At 42.9% G+C, this 24,200-nt stretch overlaps 1 protein-coding gene across 2 annotated transcripts in view; it reads left to right on the forward strand.

Annotated features, from left to right (window-relative positions):
- Positions 1-24,200, forward strand: part of ECI2 (enoyl-CoA delta isomerase 2) — a 64,847-nt gene that overhangs the window by 22,996 nt on the left and 17,651 nt on the right. The window contains exons 2-3 of one of the 2 annotated variants that reach the window (XM_048839764.2): positions 17,175-17,340; positions 19,386-19,484. In XM_048839764.2, coding sequence (XP_048695721.2) covers positions 17,175-17,340; positions 19,386-19,484 — 265 coding nt within the window. The remainder of the gene's footprint in view (positions 1-17,174; positions 17,341-19,385; positions 19,485-24,200) is intronic. The other variant, XM_048839765.2, reaches the window with a different exon arrangement.

Below are 24,200 nucleotides of genomic sequence, written 5' to 3' on the forward strand. Positions count from 1 at the left end.
AGATTTTCTGCAATGGTACTAACATTAATTTATCTTAACTGAACTGTTACTTTCTGTTCCACTGGATCTGCAAGTTTGCAAAAACTCTGTTTATATTTGCATGCTTAAACAAAGTGTGAAGGCCATATTACGGAGCTACTGTCCAGACAAAAAAATTAATAAATTAGATCCATATGGAAGCACAGGAGAATATGCTGTTTGTGTACATTTCTATAGGAAACGATTGTCCTGTAACAGTTAAAAATCAAATGAAAACAATGAAAAACAAAACCGCAATCTCATCAACTCTGTAGCTGAGCCAGCATTTTATAACTGACTATTATATAGTTAGGTATCTGTTTTGGAACATGGATTGAAAAGTACCTTTCTGTTACAGTTAATGAGCTTTGAAGCAGGTATTTATTGAAATTCATTGACAAAGCTGAAAGTTATTTTTTAGTCCTAGATCTTTAGCTGGTTCTGAAATAGTTTTGCTGTCCTAAAAAGTATCTGGTTATGTAATAAATGTGAACAGGAGGGTAGTTAGGATGTAAATGTGTTTTTAAAACTGGAGGGTAGGAAAAGAGAGGTGAATTCACAAGACTTTAGCATCTGGAATCATTTTCACCACCATTTTAGTTAAATTTGTTGAAAGGCAGTCCAATGGAACTGAACTGGACGCACTGAGGGTTTTTTTTTTTAATGTATGTAAATTTTCCCAGTGTAGACATATAATTGAAATTCGCTTTCTGAAATGGTATGACAACATTTTTTCCTGTTTACATTAGTAATCGAGCCATTTTCAATACCAGTTCTGGGATATTGCTGCCATGAAAACCATTTTCATCAATGGTTCAGATTTCTAGCATAAACAGTATTTGAAGTGTATCAAATTCGAATCCATACTTGCACAAATCTCTCTAGCTGGGTATTAAGTTACAAGTAAAAGACAGGACACTATTACGTAGCAACTTGTTAGAGTTGGCTCTTCCAAATCTTTTTGTGGGAGTCACAACATTATATTAAGAAATGGAGTACTTGTGGCACCTTAGAGACTAACCAGTTTATTTGAGCATAAGCTTTCGTGAGCTACAGCTCACTGCATCGGATGCATATTGTGGAAAGTACAGAAGATCTTTTTATACACACAAACCATGAAAAAATGGGTGTTTACCACTACGAAAGGTTTTCTTTCCCCCCCACCCCCCACTCTCCTGCTGGTAATAGCTTATCTAAAGTGATCACTCTCCTTACAATGTGTATGATAATCAAGTTGGGCCATTTCCAGCATAAATCCAGGTTTTATATTATTATAATATACATTATTATTCTACCAATGTTCATGTTTGTAATTTTTTCATGAAAATAATTTTTAAAGTATCTACATTAGAAACTCTGCAACTTGCCTAAGTGCATCTTATAAAAGAAATAACAGAGTATCTTTTGCCTCTTAGTTTTAGTCATTAATATTCTCATTCTTTTCCAGTTCACTTTGAATTGTGTAAGAAAAGGCTTTCATGGGGATACAAAGTGATGAAGGGAATAATTACAGTTTCCTTTGTAACAGCTGTGATTAAAGAATATTAACAAGTGCACATTATATATGATAGTCTCATTTTGACTGTAATACTACACTATATCTCAATGTTTATTAACTATTCTTTGGATCTGAAAACTATCAAATGCAGCTAATCAATTCACCCTTAACAATGGTGAAGCAGCACTGTGATCTGCCAAGAGACATATCATTATTTTGTGTATTTTACATACTAAGACAGTATAATGTAAAATGTTAAGGGCCCGTGGGTATAGTAGGCATAAATTGCAATTAGAAGAAATATTGAACCTTAGGCTCCCCATAATCTTTACCTGCTAACTCATACAAAAACTACAATGTACCATGTCGTCTTTAGGATTTTACTGCAATTACATTAAAATTAGCTACTTACACCTTTTTTTAAATATAGTGAAGACAAAGGCCTTTGTCTTATGTGATGCTAGTCACAGAAAAGCTATGTCAATCACTTAGCAATGGTTAAGCGTTACCTCCTTCCACACATCACCACTGTGAGAAAGCTATATATTGGTTGCTGAAGTCTAAAGGAGCAGGGTTTGTCAGGGGCTTAGCACAAGTCAAGGTCTCTGGTCCTGCCATCTTCTGATTCAGGGCATGTAATTTCATGAGTCTTTCATACTGATTGCATCTTAAAATGCTTTAGATAAACACAGAATCATAGAATATTAGGATTGGAAGAGACCTCAGGAGGTCATCTAGTCTAATCCCCTGCTCAAAGCAGGACCAGCACCAACTAAATCATCCCAGCCAAGGCTTTGTCATGCCAGGCCTTGAAAACCTGTAAGGATGGAGATTCCACCACCTCCCTAGGTAGCCTATCCCAGTGTTTCACCACTTTCCTAGTGAATACTGTTTCCTAATATCCAACCTATACCTCCCCCACTGCAACTTGATACCATTGCTTCTTGTTCTGTCATCTGCCACCACTGAGAGCAGCCTAGCTCCGTCCTCTTTGGAACCCCCCTTCAGATAATTGAAGGCTGCTATCAAATCCCCCCTCACTCTTCTCTTCTGCAGACTAAATAACCCCAGTTTCTTCAGCCTTTCCTCTTAAGTCATGTGCCCCAGGCCCCTAATCATTTTCATTGCCCTTCGCTGGACTCTCCAATTTGTCCACATCCCTTCTGTAGTGAGGGGACCAAAACTGGATGCAATACTCCAGGTGTGGCCTCACCAGTGCCGAATAGAGGGGAATAATCACTTCCCTTGATCTTCTGGCAACGCTCCTACTAATACAGCCCAATATGCCATTGGCCTTCATGGCAACAAGGGCACACTGCTGACTCATATCCAGCTTCTCGTCCACTGTAATCCACAGGTCCTTTTCTGCAGAATTGCTGCTTAGCCAGATAGTCCCACAGCCTGTAGCAGTGCATGGGATTCTTCCTTTCTAAGTGCAGAACTCTGCACGTGTCCTTGTTGAACCTCATCTGATTTATTTTGGCCCAATACTCCAATTTGTCTAGGTCACTCTGGATGCTATCCCTACCCTCCATTGTATCTACCTCTCCCCCCGGTTTAGTGTCATCTGGGAACTTGCTGAGGGTGCAATTAATCCCATCATCCAGATCACTAATAAAGATGTTGAACAAAACTGGCCCAGGACCGACCCCTGGGGCACTCCGCTTGATACCGGCTGCCAACTAGATATCGAGCCGTAGATCACTGACTGTTGAGCCCGACAATCTAGCCAGCTTTCTATCCACCTTATAGTCCATTCATCCAATCCATACTTTTTTAACTTGCTGGCAAGAATACTGTGGGAGACCGTATCAAAAGCTTTGCTAAAGTCACGATATATCACATTCACTGCTTTCCCCATATGCACAGAGCTAGTTATCTCATCATAGAAGGCAATCAGGTTGGTCAGACATGACTTGCCCTTGGTGAATCCATGTTGACTGTTCCTGATCACCTTCCTCTCCTCCAAGTGCTTCAAAATGGATTCCTTGAGGATCTGCTCCATGATTTTGCTGAGGACTGAAGTGAGGCTGACCGGTCTGTCGTTCCCCAGGTTCTCTTTTTTTTTGTTTTTTTCCCCCTTTTTCAAATATGGGCACTATATTTTCCTTTTTCCAATCGTCCGGGACCTCCTCCGCTTGCCACAAATTTTCAAAGCTAATGGCCAATGGCTCTGCAGTTGCATCAGCCAACTCCTTCAGCACCCTTGGATGCATTAGATCTGGATCCATGGACTTGTGCATGTCCAGCTTTTCTAAACCTGTTCTTTCACCACTGAGTGCTGCTCACCTAGTCCCCATGCTGTGTTGCCCACATAATAGCAGAAAGAATTTTAAGAGGGAGAGAAGAGGTGATTTCATAAGAGGTGGGAGAGTTGGTGAGGCAGGTACAACAAGGTTTCAGACAGCAGGAGCTGCAGTGCAGAAGGTTCTCACACCTTCTGTAACCACTCTACATTTTCTAGTACAAGACAAGAAAGTCACAAGATGGCTATGAACCAACAAATCAGCTGGAGAAATGCTACTTTTTAACATAATGGCTCTCCTGCTGAAATCTTTTTAATAGGATGTTTTGACTGATTGTTATGTAATTTAGACTTGCATAGCTCTGTGATGGGGAGTGCAAACCTCACATTGGCCAAGAAGGTCTTAACAAGAGCCTGTGGGATCAGTCAGCCATGTCCTAACACACCTGCAGTAGGTGTCCGGTCTAGAGGATGGAGGTGAAAGGGGAGAACCCAGGTCAGTTGGTGGCTGACTGGGAAAAGGAGCAGATTTTCAGCTCTCACTTGGTAAGAGAAGCCTGGCTGGAGCCAGGAAGCTGAGTAAGACTGCAGCCTGTCACAGCCTCCCTGAGAGAAGCTAGGTCTGAAGCAGGGAGTCCAGAGGAGTGTTAGCTAGAAAAACAGACTGAATAGCAGGGCTGCATCCAGCCATGAACTGGAACAGTCAGTTCTCCTTTCTGGTTTTGTTATATTTGTTTTGTAACTTAGATACTCCAAAAACAGAGGAACTTTGACATGATTTAGTCCTGACAGCATCAGGCCACATGGGAGGTGGCTGCTTTGTATGACTACTGATGACCTGGAAGGAAAGCAAGGAGGATGAATAGTGCTACGACAAGCCACAAGTGAGCGTTGTGGAGGCCAACCCTACTACAGACTGAAAAGAGGCACTCCTTTCCACTTGAGAATATACTGATGGGATTGTCCTGCAGGCATGCTATTATTCTGATAGGATTATCTACAATGAGATTATGCACTATGATATCCCGCTGTGAATTTACCCTCCTAGAAGAAACAGAATGGCTCCCTTTAAAACAAAACAAAATCTGAGAAGGGTGGATGAGGGGAAGAACTAGGGTCTAACTGGCTAGTCCCTCGAGCTCTTGTGGTGAGGCCCTTTCATTTTAGACTGTGCTGTTATGTGTGCTCTATATTGAGTCTCCAATAAATATAGTAATTGGCCTCCCCCCTACTGCTGAGTGGCTCGTGGGCATGTTAGAGACTGGCTGGGAGAAAAAAAAAGACTGGCTGAGAGAATGTAACAAAGTGTTCTTTTCCTGGATGGTGCTGTTTGTTGTTGCAAGGACAGCGTGTATAGCATGTCTATTGCTAAGCAAAAATATACTTCAGAGTTATTGTAAATGTATTGAATGTACAAAATTCTGCAGGCGGATAGTGAAAGGCTTTAGCAAAACTGTTTGTTCAGCCTTTCAGGGAAATTGTGTACTAAAGGCATAGTTAATGACTTGTTCATAGTCATTTGACACTTTTTAAGAGTGGCTATCAACCTTTTAATCCATTTTTAAAATCCTTTTGTTAGAGTTTCACTTGATTACTCATGAGGCCTTAGAAAGTTAAAGTGAAATCAGTTTCTCAGATTGAATCTGCCTCTCCGTGTAAGACATTTATTTTCTTTTATTTTCCTATGGAAATAGTTTTATTTCAAATACTGATTCTAACTCCTAGCATCCCTTCCTTTTCTGAATTGATTGCTGCATCAGGGCAGCCACCCAGCACTCCTCCTCATCCCCTGAACTGAGGCTATGGCTACGCTAGAGAGTTTACAGTAGATTATCTAGTGTAGCTGCTCTAAACTGACAGAGAGCTCTCCTGTCAATTTAATCCATCCCAATGAATGGCAATAGCTCTGTCAGCAGGAAAGCTTCTCCCGGCGACATAGCACTGTTGTCACCGGTGCTTAGATCGGAGTAACTTACGTTGCTTGTAACTTATGGGTTACATACACCCTGAGTGACATACACGGTAGTGTAGACATAGCCTTAGTCTTTTTGTCTCTCCTGAGCAAATAAATTGATGGTAAGGTAGTGGGAGCATGATGCTCCTCCCCCAGTCCCCTTTCCTTCTCTGATCTCACAATAACTCCTGGAGGAAAGAGGAATGGGAGGGAAAAAACAAACGCGTTTTTAAAAAATGCTCAACTCCTACAGCACTAGCAAGCATTTCCCCTCATCACTGATAGCTCTGCCAAGCAGGCAGGAAGTGGGCCATGTTAGCAGTTTCTGAGATACTCTGTGTTCACACGTGAGGTTCTGTTCTAGCAGCAGGGAGAGTTGCTAGTATGGAACTCCCATGCAGATAATTATTCCTTTTTTTTCAATTTGCCAGCAGTTTCTCCGTGAAGTAGTTGCTCATGCTGTGGCAGGCCTTTTGAATGCTCTCTGGATTGAGTTAACACCCTTGTAGCCTTTAGAAAATTACAATTCTGGTTGGCATCCTGGAGTATTGGCATATTTTATGATGCATTGTCACACACAGCACAAGCGCAGCAGGAAAAGACTGAAAAAGTAGTTACCATATTATGAAGACTAGTTTCCCCACTTACTCACTAATGCCATGTGTTAAGAGATGCAGGGAAAAAGCTCAAAACAACTAACATACAAATGACTGTAGCACTTTGTCGCGTTCAGCTTGGCAAGCCAAAATGGAGATGCAGTTTGTAACATGCTATATCTCTGAAACAGAATTTTTATATTACTACCAAAATTAAAAGCCCATGGAACATGATCTGTCTTCAGGATTTTGGATTGTGTAAGGAAAAGACATTCTTTCATAGAAAGAGTGTGTGTGTGTGTGTGTATGTATATGTGTGTGTATATATATATATATATATTTTTTTTTTGATGGTCTTATATTTGGTTTAATGGCAACTCTTTGTCAAGTCTGAGATACTCAGTTGAAAAGAGAACCTATTACTGGGAAACAAAATTCTCCAGTGAAAGAGACCCCATGTTTATTTTTCCCCCTACTGTTCCTCACACGTTCTTGTCAACTGCTGGAAATGGCCCATCTTGATTATCACTACAAAAGGTGGTTTTTTTTTCTCTCCTGCTGGTAGTAGCTCACCTTACCATGCACACTATAACAAGAGTGATCAGTTAACACCCACTGTTTCATGTTCTCTGTGTATATAAAATCGTTCTACTGTATTTTCCACTCCATGCATCCAGTGAAGTGAGCTGTAGCCCACGAAAGCTTATGCTCAAATAAATTTGTTAGTCTCTAAGGTGCCACAAGTACTCCTATTCTTTTTGCGGATACAGACTAACACAGCAGCTACTCTGAAACTTTTCTCCAAAATGTGTCTCCTGCTATCCAAACGACCGAATTGAGTTTGTTTATATACTTATTTTGCATAGCAGTTAAGTACTTGTGTATTTTCTAGAAAACAGAAAAACTGAGTGACTGCTGCTTAGTAGCCTGTGCTAAACTGATTTGGAACTACAAAAAACCAAAACAAAAAACCCAGAAATAATTGGGGCTGTCCCTCTTATTTTTTTCTTAGGCCTTGGAAATCTACTTGGTGGATATATATATCTTCTGTAAAGCAAGCCTTAATTAATGTCTCTGTAAATGTCCCAGAAAGCAACATGCAATTTTTCTTCCTAAACAAATAGTTAATTACATTATTCAGGACATAGTAGATTAGAAACTCATGGGGTACCTAGGATAGATCGTGTGCCTTCTAGGACAGTCATTGACATTATACTCTTCACTGCTGTACTGTGCCATTTCTTATACCTAGTCCCAGAAAGAGACTTTAAAACACAAAATATCAGTAACACACATAGCTATTTGATAAGAGAAATATTCCCATTCGGTGGTGGTTCTCCTCCTCCTCTGCATAGTAAGTAACCAATAATTTGTTCATACCTCATAGGGCCCTAACAAATTCACTGTCCATTTTGATCAATTTCACAGTCATAGGATTTTCAAAATTGTAAATTTTATAATTTCAGCTATTTAAATTGGAAATGTCACAGTGTTGTAACTAGAAAAGGAGTACTTGTGGCACCTTAGAGACTAACCAATTTATTTGAGCATGAGCTTTCGTGAGCTACAGCTCACTTCATCAGATGTATACCGTGGAAACTGCAGCAGACTTTATATACACACAGAGAATATGAAACAATACCTCCTCCCACCCCACTGTCCTGCTGGTAATAGCTTATCTAAAGTGATCAACAGGTGGGCCATTTCCAGCACAAATCCAGGTTTTCTCACCCTCCACCCCCCCACACAAATTCACTCTCCTGCTGGTTTAGCTATTTAGCTATTTAGTTTAGCTATTACCAGCAGGAGAGTGAGTTTGTGTGTGTATGGGGGTGGGGGGGATGTGAGAAAACCTGGATCTATGCAGGAAATAGCCCGACTTGATTATGTAAAGAGTTGTCACTTTGGATGGGCTAGCACCAGTAGGAGAGTGAATTTGTGTGGGGGGGTGGAGGGTGAGAAAACCTGGATTTGTGCTGGAAATGGCCCACCTGTTGATCACTTTAGATAAGCTATTACCAGCAGGACAGTGGGGTGGGAGGAGGTATTGTTTCATATTCTCTGTGTGTATATAAAGTCTGCTGCAGTTTCCACGGTATGCATCTGATGAAGTGAGCTGTAGCTCACGAAAGCTCATGCTCAAATAAATTGGTTAGTCTCTAAGGTGCCACAAGTACTCCTTTTCTTTTTGCAAATACAGACTAACACGGCTGTTCCTCTGAAACCTGAGTTTTGTAACTGTAGGGGTCCTGACCTAAAAAAGAGTTCGGGGGGAGGGGAGGTCGACAGTTGATTGTAGGCGAGGTTGCGGTACCACTGCCTTTACTTCTGTGCTGCTGCTGGGGACAGCACTGCCTTCAGAGCTGGGCGGCTTGGCTGGGAGCCCAGCTCTAAAGGCAGCGCTGTTGCCAGCAGCAGCACAGAAGTAAGGACGGCCTGGTATGGTACTGCCACTCTTACTTCTGCGCTGCTGCCTGCAGAGCTGGGTCCTCAGTCAGCAGCCGCCACTCTCCGGCCATACAGCTCTAAAGGCAGCAGCGCAGAAGTAAGGGTGGCAATACCACACCTACTTCTGCAGTGCTGCGAGCAGGCTATTGCCTTCAGAGCTGGGCGACCAGCCAACAGCTGCTGCTCTCCAGCCATCCAGCTCTGAAGGCAGCACAGAAGTAAGGGTGGCAATACTGTGACCCCCACCCCTTTCCCCTCTCTTTTGAGTCAGGACTCCCAATTTGAGAAACATAGGCCTCTCCCTGGAAATCTGTATAGTATAGGGCAGTGGTTTTTTTGAACTTTTTGAATTGAAGGGCAAACCAGGATCTACCCTGCCCCAGTCACTCCATCCTCCCCCCCCCTCCATTGCTTGCTCTCCCTCACCCTCACTCACTTTCACCAGGCTGGATCAAAGGGTTGGGGTTCAGGAGGGGGTGCAGGCTCTGGGCTGGGGGGTTTGCAGTGTGAGATGGGGCTTTGGGCTGAGCCTGGGGCAGGGGGTTGGGGTGCTGGCTCTGGGAGAGGACTGAGGGCAGGGGCCTGGGGTGCAGGAGGAGGTTCGTGGTGCAGGAGGAGGCATGGGGTGCTGCTGGCTCTGGGAGGGGGCTCAGGGCTGGGGCAAGGGCTTGGAGTGCAGGAGGGGCTCAAGGTTGGGGTGTGGCCTCCCACTGGGCAGCACTTAGCTTGGTCAGCTGCGCAGCAAGGCTAAGGCAGGCTCCCTGCCTGCCACGGCTCCATGCCACTCCCAGAAGGGGCCAACACGCCCTTGTGGCCCCTGGAAGGGCCAGGGGGCACATGGCTCCGCGTGCTGCAGCTCTCTGCATGCACCACCCCGAAAGCTCCCATTGGCCACAGTTCCCCATTCCCAGCCAATGGGAGCTGTGGGGGGGATGCTTGCAGGCAGGAGCAGCGCATGGAGACCGCTCCCTCCCCCCGGGGCTGCGGAGGCGTACTGACCGCTTCCGGGAGCGGCATGGGGCCATGGCAGGTGGCCCCTGCTGCGCTGCCTGGCCAGAGATCACAGTCAACTGAGAGAGTCCCAAGGATCAACCAGTCATTTGTGATCGACGGGTTGGTGACCACAGGTATCGGGTAAAAGCACACAAAAAGACCAGATTTCATGGGGGGAAACCAGATTTCACGGTCCATGATGCGTTTTTCATGGCCATTAATTTGTTAGGGCCCTAGTCATGCTACATAATTTATTCTAAAGTAGTAGGTAAGTGGTAGAGGACCTATTGATCATCTTTAACATGGTATATGATGATAATACTGTATATGTAACCCACGCGCTTGCATTGCAACATTTAGTGGTGCAAATAAGGGAGGATACATAGTTTCTTGTTTTGGGAGCACTCTCTGTGCCTGTAGACTTACCTAAGCTAGGCAAGGTGACTCCACTGGATGGTTTATAGCAGGGGTGGGCAAACTTTTTGGCCCAAGGGCCACATCTGGGTATGGAAATTGTATGGCGGGCCATGAATGCTCACATAATTGGGGGTTGGGGTGCAGGCTCTGGGGTGGTGCTGGGGATGAGTGCTTGGGGTGTAGGAGGGTGCTTCGGGCTGGGACCAAGGGGTTTGGAGGGCACGAGGGGGATCAGGGCTGGGGCAGGGAGTTGGGGCATGGGAGGGGGTCAGGAGTGCAGGCTCCGGGCGGCGCTTACCTCAAGCAGCTCCTAGAAGCAGTGGCTTGTCCCCCCTACTCCGGCTCCTACGCGGAGGCGCGGCCAGGCAGTTCTGCACACTGCTCCATCCACAGGCGCCACCCCTGCAGCTCCCATTGGCCATGGTTCTTGGCCGATGGGAACTGTGGGGGCAGTGCTTGGGACAGTGGTAGCGTGCCAAGCCCCTTGGTTGCCTCTACATGTAGGAACCAGAGTGAGGACATGCCACTGGTTCTGGGAGCCGCATGGAGCGGGGCAAGCCCCCAACCCCGCTCCCTGACTGGAGCGCCAGAGCAGGGCAACCCCCGGACCCTGCTCCCTGGTGGGAGCTTGAGGGCTAGATTAAAATGTCTAAAGGGACGGATGCAGCCCCCAAGTCATAGTTTACCCATCCCTGGGCTAGCGTCATTCAGAAATTGGGTGTGGCAGGCACTAGGCATGCATCATTAGCTGTTTGAAATTACTTGGGTGACTTTCATTCCAGTCAAGAAGCCTAGCGGGACACCATGAAGAGTCACCTTCCGAATGGAAAATCAGAGAAATGTAGGACTGGAAGGGACCTTAAGAAAATCATCAAGTTCTCTGTGCTCTGGCAAGACCAAGTGTTTTCTCCAACTTGTTTTTAAATGCTTCCTGTGATGGAAGCCTATTCCAGAGCTTAACTACCCTATTAATGAGAAGGTTTTCCCTAATAGCTAAACTAAATCTCCCTTGCTGCAGATTAAGCCCCTTGCTTTTTTGTCCTACTTTCAGTGGACATGGAGAACAATTGATCACCACGCTCTTTATAACATCCCTTCACATATTGGAAGACTTATGAGGTTGCACCCCAGTTTTCTTTTCTCAAAACTAAACATGCCCAATTTTTGTAACCTGTCCTCAGAGGTCAGGTTTTGTAAACCTTTTATCATTTTTGTCAATCTTCTCTGATTTCTTTTTAAGTTGCCCCCATCCTTCCTAAAGTGTGGTGCCCAGAATTAGACACAGTAGTCCAGCTGGGGCCTCACCAGTGCTAAGTAGAGCAGGACAGCTACCTCTTGTCTTGTATACAATACTCCTGTTAATATATCCCAGAATCACATTAGCCTTTTTTTGCAGCTGCATTACATTGACTCCTCATATTCAGTTTGTGGTCCATTATAACGCCCAGATCCTTTTCAGCAGTATTACCACTTAGACAGTTACTCCTCATTTTGTAGTTGTGCTTTTGATTTTTTTCCTTCCTATGTGAAGTACTTTTCACTTGTCTTTATTGAATTTCATCTGGTTAAATTCAGACCAATTCTCCAATTTGTGAAGGTCATTTTGAATTTTAAACATGTCCTCCAAAGTACTTGCAATCCCTCCCAGTTTGGTGTCATCTGCATATTTTATAATCATCCTTTGTACTCCATTATCCAAGTCATTAATGAAAATAGTGACTAGTACCGGACTAAGGACTGACTACTGTGGGACCACCCCAAATACACCCTCCCAGTTTGATAGCAAACCATTGATAACTGCTTTTTGAGTACAGTCTTTCAACCAGTTGTACACCCACCTTATAGTAATTTCATTTAGACCACATATTTAATGTTTCTGAGCAAATGGCCGGCCTGCTTAAAAAAACCCCGGAGAGTTAACATTTAAATATTTTATTAATGTTTTAGTTTTTAAACGTATAAAATTTATTTACACCAATGTTAAGCTAGTTTTACATCATAATGGGAGGCTGTTATTTTAAACAGCCTTCTACAGGGTGAGGGAAGGGCTTGCCGTGCTGTAAGTGTGACAAGTAGTGTCAGTCATTAGCTAAATGGACAGATGCTACTAGCTGTAGAACTGATGTGAGCCCAGTTAGAGGCTTTATGTTCAAATGTTTTCTAGGATAAGAGGCATTTGACAGAGAGAGGTCAAAGTGAGTGGAAAGATGGATAGTTCATAAGAGATCACGAGTGAGTAGGAGGACTTTAAGTCTGTGACAAGGCACTATAGTTGAAGTGATTGTCAGCATGGATATTAAAGGTTCTGGTGTTGATGCCCAAGGACAGTGATCTTTCATGTTGAGAAAATACAACTGGCCAAATGCAAATTGTATTTGGCAATAGTGCCAGTGAAAAATTACAGCTTTGTCCAGGTTGGTGAGTTCAGATCCTAGACTCTTCTTCTCTGCCTCATCCACTTTGTTTCTACTGACTGAGCAGCCTCCATGGTAACTTATCTGTTTGTTCAGCTGTGCTGAGACGTTGAGTCCATTGCTGCTGCGCGAGAAAGTGAACTGTAATTGGGGGGAAATGACTACCAGCAGGGGAAGCACAGTAAAAGCTGAAAACTTTAAACAAACAACAACACAGTTTTCTGTATGCTAAAGTGGTGTTAAAAGATAGGAAGGAAGAGCAGAGGCAAACGCTTTCTCTCCCTCCCTTTGGACTCACATTTACTCCATTGGGAGCAGGATTGAATTTTGCCATTGATTTCTACAGGTCACATTATGATACTTCTATTCATCTTGAGGAGTATCTTGCTGGCTTCAGTAGGGTGAGAAAAGGTATACAGGATCTAGTCTGATGTTTCTGATTAGGTTCATTATTAGGTCTGCATATATGCTTCACATAGGTGCTGACTCCGTGGGTACTCCGGGGATGGAGCACCCACGGGAAAAAAATGGTGGGTGCTGAGCACCCACCGGCAGCCGCCAATCGGCCCCCTCCCTGCCTCTCAGTGTGTGCCGCTGGCCAATTTTTGTCTTCATTTGCATCTTTTAAAAATATAGTATTTTACTGAAATCCTATAAAATACAGTAGCATTCAGATCTTGAGAATTGATTGTGGCCCTTGTAACAGGGCCAGCCACCTCCTGACCACCCCCTCATGGCCAGAGAACACTTTGGGGTCTCCTGCTACCAATTTCTCCACTTCACTTCAACTCCACCTAACAGTAATTAAAACATTCCCATCCTGGGGTCCCATTTATAGAGTCCTTACATACTGCCGCTACTGAAGTTCATTCATGCTCTCCCTTAGGTAGGGAGTCCCCAGCCCTTTTTCCGAGAGCGATTCTAAGTCTGTTAGGCTTAACCTGGATAGAACTCAGCCCTTTGGCTTCCAGGCCCCCAAACTCATCTCCCAGTCAGGGTCTGTATTAGGAGCTGGGGGCCCAGTACTCCCAGACATTACCTGGCTGAAGCTCATCAGCCTCTCAGCTTTCTGGTTTCCAGGCCCAAACCCTTCTCTCAGTCAGTGTCTGTCACAGTTCAGTTGGCCTCAAGGTCTTCCCTGCAGGAGCCTGTCCCACACTCTACAATCTCTCTACCATTTTCCCAAGTTTCTCTCCTCTTCATTGTAGCCTGCTGCTGCTGTCTATAGGGCAATCACCCTGATCTCTCCCAAGCTTGTCACATTCTGAGCAGGATTGGCTACCTCAGCAGTCCAACCCTTATGTGTGAGCTACCCTGTTACAGCCACTTCTTCATGGGAAAATTCCCTCAAGAGACATAGGGAGAGTAGGCACATAGTAGGGACCAAATCACAAATGGTCTACAGAAAGTTGAGATACAAGTGAGGGGGAAAAGATTTTAAAAAGTATAATGAAAGAGTGGCACAAAAGGAAGGATAGAAAGTGGCATAATAGTAATACAAGTGATTGGTCTATCTAGTAACTTTGAAGTGTTTGGGTAAGATAGGACTCAATGTAACACTAGGGTGCCAGTAGCTCTGAGTCTAGACCTATTGGAAGGAATCTTCCTGCTGTTCTTCAGTTATTTCTTTGCCATCCAACTGCCTCTTTTCGTGCTTACTAAAGATGAAAATTTCTAACTTGACAAACCCCAAAGCTTATTTGATGCTGAATACATGGGTGGTACCTTGCAACAGAATCTCAGATACTCTCTTTTTTCCCCACTACCTAGCCTTGGAAAGACTACATGACACACAGTTTAACGAATCAGATCGTTTAACATGATCGTTCCCCTCTATTCGACATTGGTGAGGCCTCATCTGGAGTACTGTGTCCAGTTTTGGGCCCCACACTACAAGAAGGATGTGGAAAAATTGGAAAACATCCAGCGGAAGGCAACAAAAATGATTAGGGGACTGGAACACATGACTTATGAGGAGAGGCTGAGGGAACTGGGATTGTTTAGTCAGCAGAAGAGAAGAATGAGGGGGGATTTGATAGCTGCTTTCAACTACCTGAAAGGAGGTTCCAAAGAGGATGGCTCTAGACTGTTCTCAATGGTAGCAGATGACAGAACAAGGAGTAATGGTCTGAAGCTGCAGTGCGGGAGGTTTAGGTTGGATATTAGGAAAAACTTTTTCACTAGGAGGGTGGTGAAACACTGGAATGCGTTACCTAGGGAGGTGGTGGAATCTCCTTCCTTTGACGTTTTTAAGGTCAGGCTTGACAAAGCCCTGGCTGGGATGAGTTAGCTGGGGATTGGTCCTGCTTTGAGCAGGGGGTTGGACTAGATGACCACCTGAGGTCCCTTCCAACCCTGATATTCTGTGATTCTATCAATGCAGTACGGTTGGTTAGCTCATATAAAAGGCTTGACTCTTTTTGCTTCCTGTGACATGGTGGTTCTTCTGATGTCATATTGCATGACTTATTGGTGCTTTTTTTTTTTTAACTCCGGCTTTTGGAGCCAATTATGAGTTACATCAATTTGTAATAACATGCAAGGCTGAGTGTCACCATTTTCTCCGTATTACTGATGAAGGGTATGTTGCTCCACCTACACACAAACTCAGTGGCCCAAAAAAGGAAGAAACACCAGAAATTTAAAATTCAACAATGCTAACGTTAATGATAGTGTCCCAGAAGGGCTGTAGCTAGATAGAAATTCTGATAGCCCTTATAAATTTTAGTACAAGATGACTCTGGAGCTTTATAACTGCATCTCATGGAGAAGCACTATAATCCAATGTTTTAATAGTATTCTTTGCATGCTTTGCCTGTAATTTTTTTCTGTTTCATGCTTAATAACATAAAATATCTTTTATATAAGATGGATATAGCAATCAAGGGGGTTGGATATTGCATTATGCAACATCCTGGAAAGGCATTATTCCTAGATTTCTTTAAGATTCTGACTGTCTATACGTATAGGAAAAAAGGGTGAGTTTACTTGCTATGGATCTGATCTGCAAAAGAATGTTTTTGTACTGTAAGTACTAACAGAATGACTAAGAATGATATGAAATTAAGACCTGGAAAATGTTTACCTGTTAATGTCCCAACTGGAGCTGGTTAGAAAATGGAATTTCCATTCTGTGAGAAATACTGACATTGTAAAATTTGCTTCCTTCTTTAATTGGAACAAAAAGTCAATTTTTTTTTTCACAAAACAGAAATGCAGAAAATTTTTTATTCAGAAACCTTGACACACTTTTGATAATATTATAGTAGATAAAATATCAGCTGTATAAGTGAATATTATTAGAATGTAGAAGTGAAATCAAAAATGAAATGAGTCAAAATGATTAGTTTCAACCCTTTTCCACAGAAAAGATTTAATTGAAATCGCTACATTCCTGCAAAACATTTTTCAATTATGACAAAAAACTACATTTTCTGATGAAAAACTTCAGTCCAATATTTTGACCAGCTGTAGTCCCAAATGTCAATAGAACATTTTTGGGACTGATTCTTCTCTTACACCAATGTAGAAAAGTGGTGCAAGTCCACAACCCTCACTGGAATTACTCTTGATTCCCGGTCTTCATAGAGAAGAAACAGACGAATAGACTTCAGTATCTGATGTTAGATATATTTGGACTTGAGGAGTTTATAAAAAATTACAGTGACTACAAGAGATTTTTTTTTTTTAGACTTATGTAGCTTGTAAACTAAATACAGTAAAACCTCAGACTTACAAACTGACTGATCAACCACACACCTTATTTGGAACTGGAAGTACACACAATCAAGCAACAACAGAGACCCCCCCCCACACACACACACACAAATGCACATACAGTACAGTGTTAAACCTAAACTATTAAAAAAATAAAGGGGAGATTTAAAAAAAATTGTCAAGATAAGGAAACTCTTTCTATATTTGTTAAAAGCAGCATTTTTCTTCTGCAAAGTAAAGTTTCAAAGCTGTAGTAAGTCAATGTTCAGTTGTAAACTTTTGAAAGAATGGCCATAACGTTTTGTTCATAGTTATGAACATTTCAGAGTTACAAAGAACTTCAATTCCTGAAGTGTTCGTACCTGAGGTTCTACTGTATACACTACATTGAACACATTAACAATCTTTTTTTTTTCCATTGTGTTCTCCAGTCCAGCCAGAATAGATTGAATCAGTGGAGTTATGGATTTATAGGTAAAAACAAACATCAATTTGCCTCCCATGCAACTGATTGGTGTTTTGCAGCTTGGCTGGCACCTGATCACATAACTTTCTCCCTCTGTCCCCTTTCTCTTCTGGCAGCATCCTGGTGGACTCCTATCTCTGGCATTCTATTTTATGTACAGGAAAGGGTTAGGTACTAGTTGTTCAAAGGTTAATTATGCTACGAGTTGCATCAAACTTCTACAGTGACTTTTTGTAACTTTTTTTGTACTTATTTACTGGGTGGTTGGTTGGGTTTTTTTGGAACATTTACTTGTGGCCCTGTGAATATGTTTTTTTAAAGGCAAACATTAAACATCTTGAAAAACAACATTTATAGTTACAGCAGTCAAAACAGCTAGCTATAAGTAGATATTTGTTTTCCTTCTAGTAGGACAGTGCATGCTGTCTGTTTTCCTGTAATTCAGCTGCACACGACTGGAGCTGTCATGCGAGTCAGTCAGGAAGATTTTGAAAAGGCTAAAGATCAGCTGAAGCTTTTGAAGGAGGACCCTGGTAATGAAGTAAAGTTGAAGCTCTACGCATTGTTTAAACAGGTAGGTCAGACAATTTTTGTTTAAATTGTGGCTATAGTCTGAAAAGTGACTGTAAAAGAATTCTTCTTAAAAGGCATTATAGGGTTCTACATTTTGTGTCTGAGCAACTTCATTGCATTTCAAAAATGCTTTTAAATTGTTTTTGAATAAATGACAGCTCTGCCAACTCAGCCTGAGCTCTGAGAGTCCAGCAGAGTTCTTCTCACCTCATGAATAATCACCAGTAACTGGTTTGTGAGTCATATTATGCCCTCAATGACACCTGTACCATTCCATTACCGTCAGTGTGATGTGAGGTGTGTCTGATTTGGACTGGGAGAGTGTGTGGAATTGTTGATGCACAAGAAGAAATAGAATCCAATTAATTCCGTTTTTGCAGTTGTACAGGTCCTATATTTGTACAGAATTTATTTCTGAGGTAAAAAATTACTCAGAATTAATCCACCACTTAGTTTGTGTGAAATGATTATAGTTTCAACCAATGTTTCCTCTAATTTTTCCCAGGCATGTGTGGAATTAATTTTGTTATGTGAACCAATATGGAGGTGATATGTGGTAGGGGTGGGGCTGAGGGGTTCGGCGTGTGGGAGGGATCTGGGGGCTAAGGGCTCCAGCTGGCGGTGCGGGCTCAAGGGTGGGGCTGCAGATGAGGGGGCTCAGGGCTGGGGCAGAAGGTTGCGATGCATGGGGGGTGAGGGCTCCAGCTGGGGGTGCAGGCTCTGGGCTGGGGATGAGGGGTTTGGGGTGCAGGTTGCCCCAGGGCCACAGCTGGGAGAGAAGACTCCCCTGAGTCTTCTCTCATCGCAGCGGAACCTGGGCTGGGTGGGAGAGGTGCCTCTCCCTGGCCACAGCAGCTCCGGGGCTGGAGCTGCAGGAGAGGCGCCTTTGCACCTCCTCGCTGCAGCCCTGAGTGCCTGCATGGTACTTGATAGGCTGCTGCACAGCCGTGCAGCTTAGAGGAACTTAGGTTTCAGCCCATCGTATTATTTATTACTAAGGCTTAAAGTGGACAATGTGACAGAGGGCATTATGCAAGCCCTCTATAGTGGGGTGGGTCTTACTACCCTAAAGGAATCTTTTTGTAATGGTATGAAGCAGTGGTTTTCAACCTTTTTTTTTTTTTTTTTTCATTTGTGGACCCCTAAAAAAATTCATTCAAATTGAGGTGCGGATCCTGTGGTCCATGTCCCCTACCATAGAAGTCTTAGACTGAAAACTGGCTGAACAGAATTCAACTATAAATGTTGCACGTGCTCGGCCTGGCATTTGACGCAGCGTGAGAAAGGGTGTTAAACTGTGGACCTCTATGGTAACAACACCACTTCCAGGTTTTGACTTGCAGATGGAGGTATTCCCATACTTTTGATCAGAAAAATGAAATGCCTTTTCTGGGATCTGAAACTTTAGTCTAAGGGGTCTGTGAAAGGTCACTGAAAATAGTGTGCAGACCCCCCCCAGAGGTCCGCGGACCACTGGAATGAAGTGGATGGGGGAGAGATTAATCTAGGGGGTTAGTCTGGGCCATATCTTGTTGTATTGAAGGAACTAATTGTTCTTTTAATAAAATACAAGAACACACACTCTTTAAAGATAGACCCTTACATGTTATTGTCAGTAACAGCTGACATTAGAAAGCTAGTAAACTTACTTTTCTGGGGTCTAAATACTTCTCTCCCTGTATATGTAATGTGCTTTTCTTAAAGAAAGATTGATCTCATGCAGCGATATTTTTGTAAACTGTATACACAAATGCACCTTTTAAAAGCATGTTTTTTTAAAATTCATTAAAATGGTTGGAGTCTGTACAATATTGAGATCGGGTTCCTGAGAACTTACATGCTTATCTTGAATACTTAAAAGACTTAATATAGACATAGTGACTTTACAGTACTCTTTTCTTTGGAGCATACTTGTTTGTTTTCAGAGCTTCTGTGCCATGATCATGTCATGATTGATAGTGGTTGTGTTCTTTGCCCCCAGCCTACTGATTGAGAAATTTGAATTTACTTGAAAGCTTACATGAGTTTATTCCACCCTTTATACAGGCTACCGAGGGTCCCTGCAGTTCTCCGACGCCTGGCATGCTTGACTTTGTCAAGAAGGCAAAATGGGATGCATGGAGTTCACTTGGCAGTTTGTCTAAGGTGAATATAGCACTGCTTTCAATTCATCACTTCATTTACAAACCAGATATTTGATACTGATTAATGAAGGGTTAGCGTGTAATCATATTGTGTGTTAGTTGAAAGTCTGTTTCAGACATCAGCATATTCTGCACTATGTCTTACAAAGTTCTAAAATATTTTGGTTATATATTTTAGCTTTATAAACTTGGAGTAAAGTGTTGCCAACAGCTGATGGAAATGTTAATCTACAAGAGTATTAGGTGTAATTACTTATTCAAGGAAGGTTTGTTTGTTTGCTTGCTTTTAAAAGTGTCATTCTAATTGGGTCACATTTTAGTATTTCTTTAAAAAATAAAAAATGAAATGGGCTTTATAGCACTTTTCATTGCCATACAGATTAATCCTGAGTGTGTATATGTGGGGGACAACAAGGGTGTCTACCTCCCTTTGTCTCTCTTATTTGTTGAATAGATATACAAATAGAGAGAGAGCATGCTTCTGGTGTTCTAGGAAGAGATAAAAAGCCTTAGTTCTATAGGATATTCTATCAGCTGATCCAGGACGGAAAATGACTTGTTCCAAATGCCAGTCTTACCCAGGCCTCTTGGCTAACGTATATGTTGATGAATTGGGTGTTGTCATAAGGAAGTTAAAGGTGAGGATCTTTAGACTAAAGTCTAATTTGGTTTTAGCTGATAAACAACACTACCCCAGCAACAAATTTGTGCCTACTTTGTGGACTTTACAAGTGGAATTAAGCTAGTTTCTATCTCTTTCTTTAAAAGAGGAAGAAATCTTCCATCGTGAATGCTCATTTCATGGATATTGGTAACTTGTCACGTGAAATAGGGGACTTATATCATAGGCTAAAAGACTGTGAAAAGTGACTCTAAAAAATAGCCTAGTTGTATCCCATTTTTATTCTGTCTCAATAGATTCCATGTTAAAAAGTATTCTTAGTTTATAAGTAAAAATACAGTGGTTCTAACTGTAAGCCTTGCAAACTAATGCAGGTAGATTACCAGAGCCCAAGGATGAGTTTGCAAAGCTGATAGAAGAACTATATATTTTTATTTTTAAACTAAGCACAGTTTTTTATATGGAATCTATTGAGAAAGAATAAAAATGTGTTTCCCACTATGGCATTTTAGAGTGAGTCACTTTTCAGAGTAAAGAGCCAAATATCTTCTCCCTAAGTCGTGTCAGTTGGCAAAATTTGACTTTCCTAAAACAACTTCTGCTAGTTCCAGAAGACAAACTACTGCATCAGAAATATTTTTTCTTCACTTAGCTTATCAATAATATAGCTAAACTTGCTTACCCAATCATTGTCAGAGGGGTAATGATTTCTTTCTTTCATATTGATTATGCTGTGGTAGCTCTTGTAAGAGCTATCTCTCATGTTCTGATTCTCAAATCATGAACTGTTGATCCCTCTTCACTGATGCACTACTTTTTAAAAGGACTTACAGTTAATAAACAATGTTTACAGACTGCAGTACTTCAGAATAGGATGAAATTGAATAGTGAAAAGTGCAAAGTCATGCATTTAGGGATTAATAACAAGAATTTTTGTTATAAATTGGGGACGCATCACTTGGAAGTAACAGAGGAGGAGAAGGCCCTCTGAGTATTGGTTGATCACAGGATGACTATGAGCCGCCAATGTGATATGGCCGTGAAAAAAGCTAATGCGGTCTTGGGATGCATCAAGCGAGGTGTTTCCAGTAGAGATAAGGAGGTGTTAGTACTGTTATACAAGGCACTGTGAGACCCCATCTGGAATATTGTGTAGTTCTGGTTTAAGAAGGATGAATTCTAACTGGAACAGGTACAGAGAAGAGCTACTAGGATGATCCGAGGAATGGAAAACATGTCTTATGAAAGGAGATTCAAAGAGCTTGGCTTGTTTAGCCTAACCAAAAGAAGGCTGAGGGGAGATATGATTGCTCTCTATAAATATAGCAGAGGGATAAATTCCAGGGAGGGAGAGGAATTATTTAAGCTCAGTACCAATGTGGACACACGAACAAATGGATATAAACTGGCCATCAGGAAGTTTAGACTTGAAATTAGACGAAGCTTTCTAACCATCAGAAGAGTGAAGTTCTGGAACAGCCTTCTAAGGGGAGCAGTGGAGGCAAAAGACATATTTGGCTTCAAAACGAAGTTTTATAAGTTTATGGAGGGGATGTTATGATGGGATAGCCTAATTTTGGCAATTAATTGATCTTTGACTATTAGCGATAAATATGCCCATTACCCTGTGATGGGATGCTAGATAGGGTGGGCTCTGAGTTACTACAGAGAATTCTTTCCTGGGTGTCTGGCTGGTGAGTCTTGCCCACATGCTCAGGGTTTTAGCTGATTGCCATATTTGGGGTCAGGAAGGAATTTTCCTCCAAGGCAGATTGGCAGAGGCCCTGGGAGGTTTTTGCCTTCCTCTGTAGCATGGGGCACGGGTCACTTGCTGGAGGATTCTCTGCACCTTGAAGTCTTTAAACCACGATTTGAGGATTTTAGTAGCTCAGACATAGGTCAGGGATTTGTGGGTGGGTGAGATTCTGTGGCCTAAGTTGTGCAGGAGGTCAGACTAGATGATCATAATGGTCCCTTCTGACCTTAAAGTCTATGATTCTATGATTCTAGAATAGTAACCATGCACAGTGATGTTCACGGTGTGAGAAAGTAATGGCTCTTCGTGCATTGTCTGAGTGGGGTGGCCGCACCAGTACACTGAAGGCTGAGCTGCCTTGTACAGCCTATAGTTAGGTCTTTGCACTATGCTGCCATAGGCCTAACTGCTTCTTCCTAGCCACACTACTGTATTTAGCAGACCTAGTTCTGGATTTTGAAACTGGCCAGCTCAATGGCAGAAATGCCAATCCTCCCTTATTTTCCATACTCTCCTGATTTATACATTTATAAATTCAGGCCTCAAATCTATGACTTTTGTGTCACTTGCCACTGTTCGGGTCCAACAAATGCAGCAAATAGTGTCGTGGCCATGGGGTTCGTTCTTCTCCTCCTGGCACATGCACAGACTGAACTGTGACGGTCTGATAGAAAGGAAGCCTCAGCAATTTTGAATGGGGTTTGTGGTGCTGGTTGCACAGCCCATGCTACAAGATGTGTGTCATGCTACAAGATGTGTGTCGTGCTCTAACTGCCCCATGTAGACCCTGCTGGACTATATTAATGTGCTCTAGATCAGTGGTTTCAAAGTGGTGGTCCGCGGACCGGCATGCCATCGGCTGCCTGTCTGTGCGCACATTGGGGAAAAAAATTTGCCAGTCCCCCACATCAGATAACTTTTGAGAGCATGCCAGCTGGGCCCCCAGAGGGATTGGGAGAGGTCATGGCTATGCAAAGGGGGAACCCGATACACATGTGCAGGCCTCTTGGGTGCCCTCCTTATGAAAATTCTGGTTGCACCTCTAGTGAAAGGAGTGCCATGGGGGCAAGCAGGCATAATTTATTTTTCGCTACACCCCATTTCCCCCAGAGTTCACCAGCTGCCATTGTTGATAAAAATGGCTGATGTGGGTGATAAAAATGAGCCAAATATCCCAGAAAAACCCTGAGTGGAATGTTTCTGAAGTTCAAAATGGGCTATGCAATCAAATTTAAAGTAATTAAGCTATTGAGAGAGAATGAAAATTATGTGTACTGTGACCTATGTCACGTGGACATATCCATCATGCATGGCTGTCGTAACAATGTGAAAATTTGCATTGTGCGAAAAAGCATGTTGAGACAGCAAAAACACCAGCCAGCAGCATGCAGATAAAACAATTCTTCACCGCAGACATCAACGAGAGTGAGACCTGTGCTGAAATGTTAGTAACAGGTTTTGTTGCTGAGCATAACTTGTCAGTTGTAGTGAGCAATCATGTTTCAAAGCTGCTGAAAACTGCATTTTCTGATTTGGAAATCGCCAGGAAATATGTATGTATGCACACAAAGACGACAGCCATTATCAAAGAGATGGCAAATGACAGTGTGGACCATCGAGCAGAAAACATGCGTTGTTCATTGTTTAGTCTAGCCCAGGACAGCAACAGTGGTGCAGGTGCCAGCAAGCTATTCCCAAACATTATTCAGCATTTTAATGATAGCAAAGGTAAAGTGATCACCTCGTTGCTATCAGTCTCAACCTGTACAGTGTGCCACTGGAGAGAATATTTTTCATCTTCTGAATTCAAATATGGATGCCAGGAAAGTCCCACGGTCAAACCGCTTGGCTTTTGATGCGACAGTGCTTCTGTCATGATGGGCGTGCACAAGGGTGTTGCAGTGTTTATTCAAGAGAAACATCTGTCTCTTGTGGGCTGCCCACTTTACCTTGTGCACATCACAGCTGAGAGAAGTGCAAAATATCATGATTAAGGCTATGTTATAGTCATAGGTATTTTTAGTAAGTCATGGACAGGTCACAGGCAGTAAACAAAAATTCATGGCCCGTGACCTGTCTATGACTTATAGTATATACCCCTAACTAAAACTTGGGCCGGGGGTGCTCTGGGAGGGGGGCGGGCTGGGGGTGCTCTGGGGGGAGCCCAGGATCCCCACTGGTGCTGGGGGGGGGAGGTGGGAGAAGTCCCGCTGGTGCTGGGGGGACAGGTGGGCAGTGGCCTGCAGCGCATGGCTCAGGACCCTGCTGGTGCTGGCGAGAGTGGGTGATGGCACGCAGTTCGGGATCTCCGCTGGTGCTGGGGGGAGGGTGGGTGGTGG

Source organism: Caretta caretta, chromosome 2 (assembly GCF_965140235.1).
Source record: "Caretta caretta isolate rCarCar2 chromosome 2, rCarCar1.hap1, whole genome shotgun sequence".
Classification (NCBI taxonomy): domain Eukaryota; kingdom Metazoa; phylum Chordata; order Testudines; family Cheloniidae; genus Caretta; species Caretta caretta.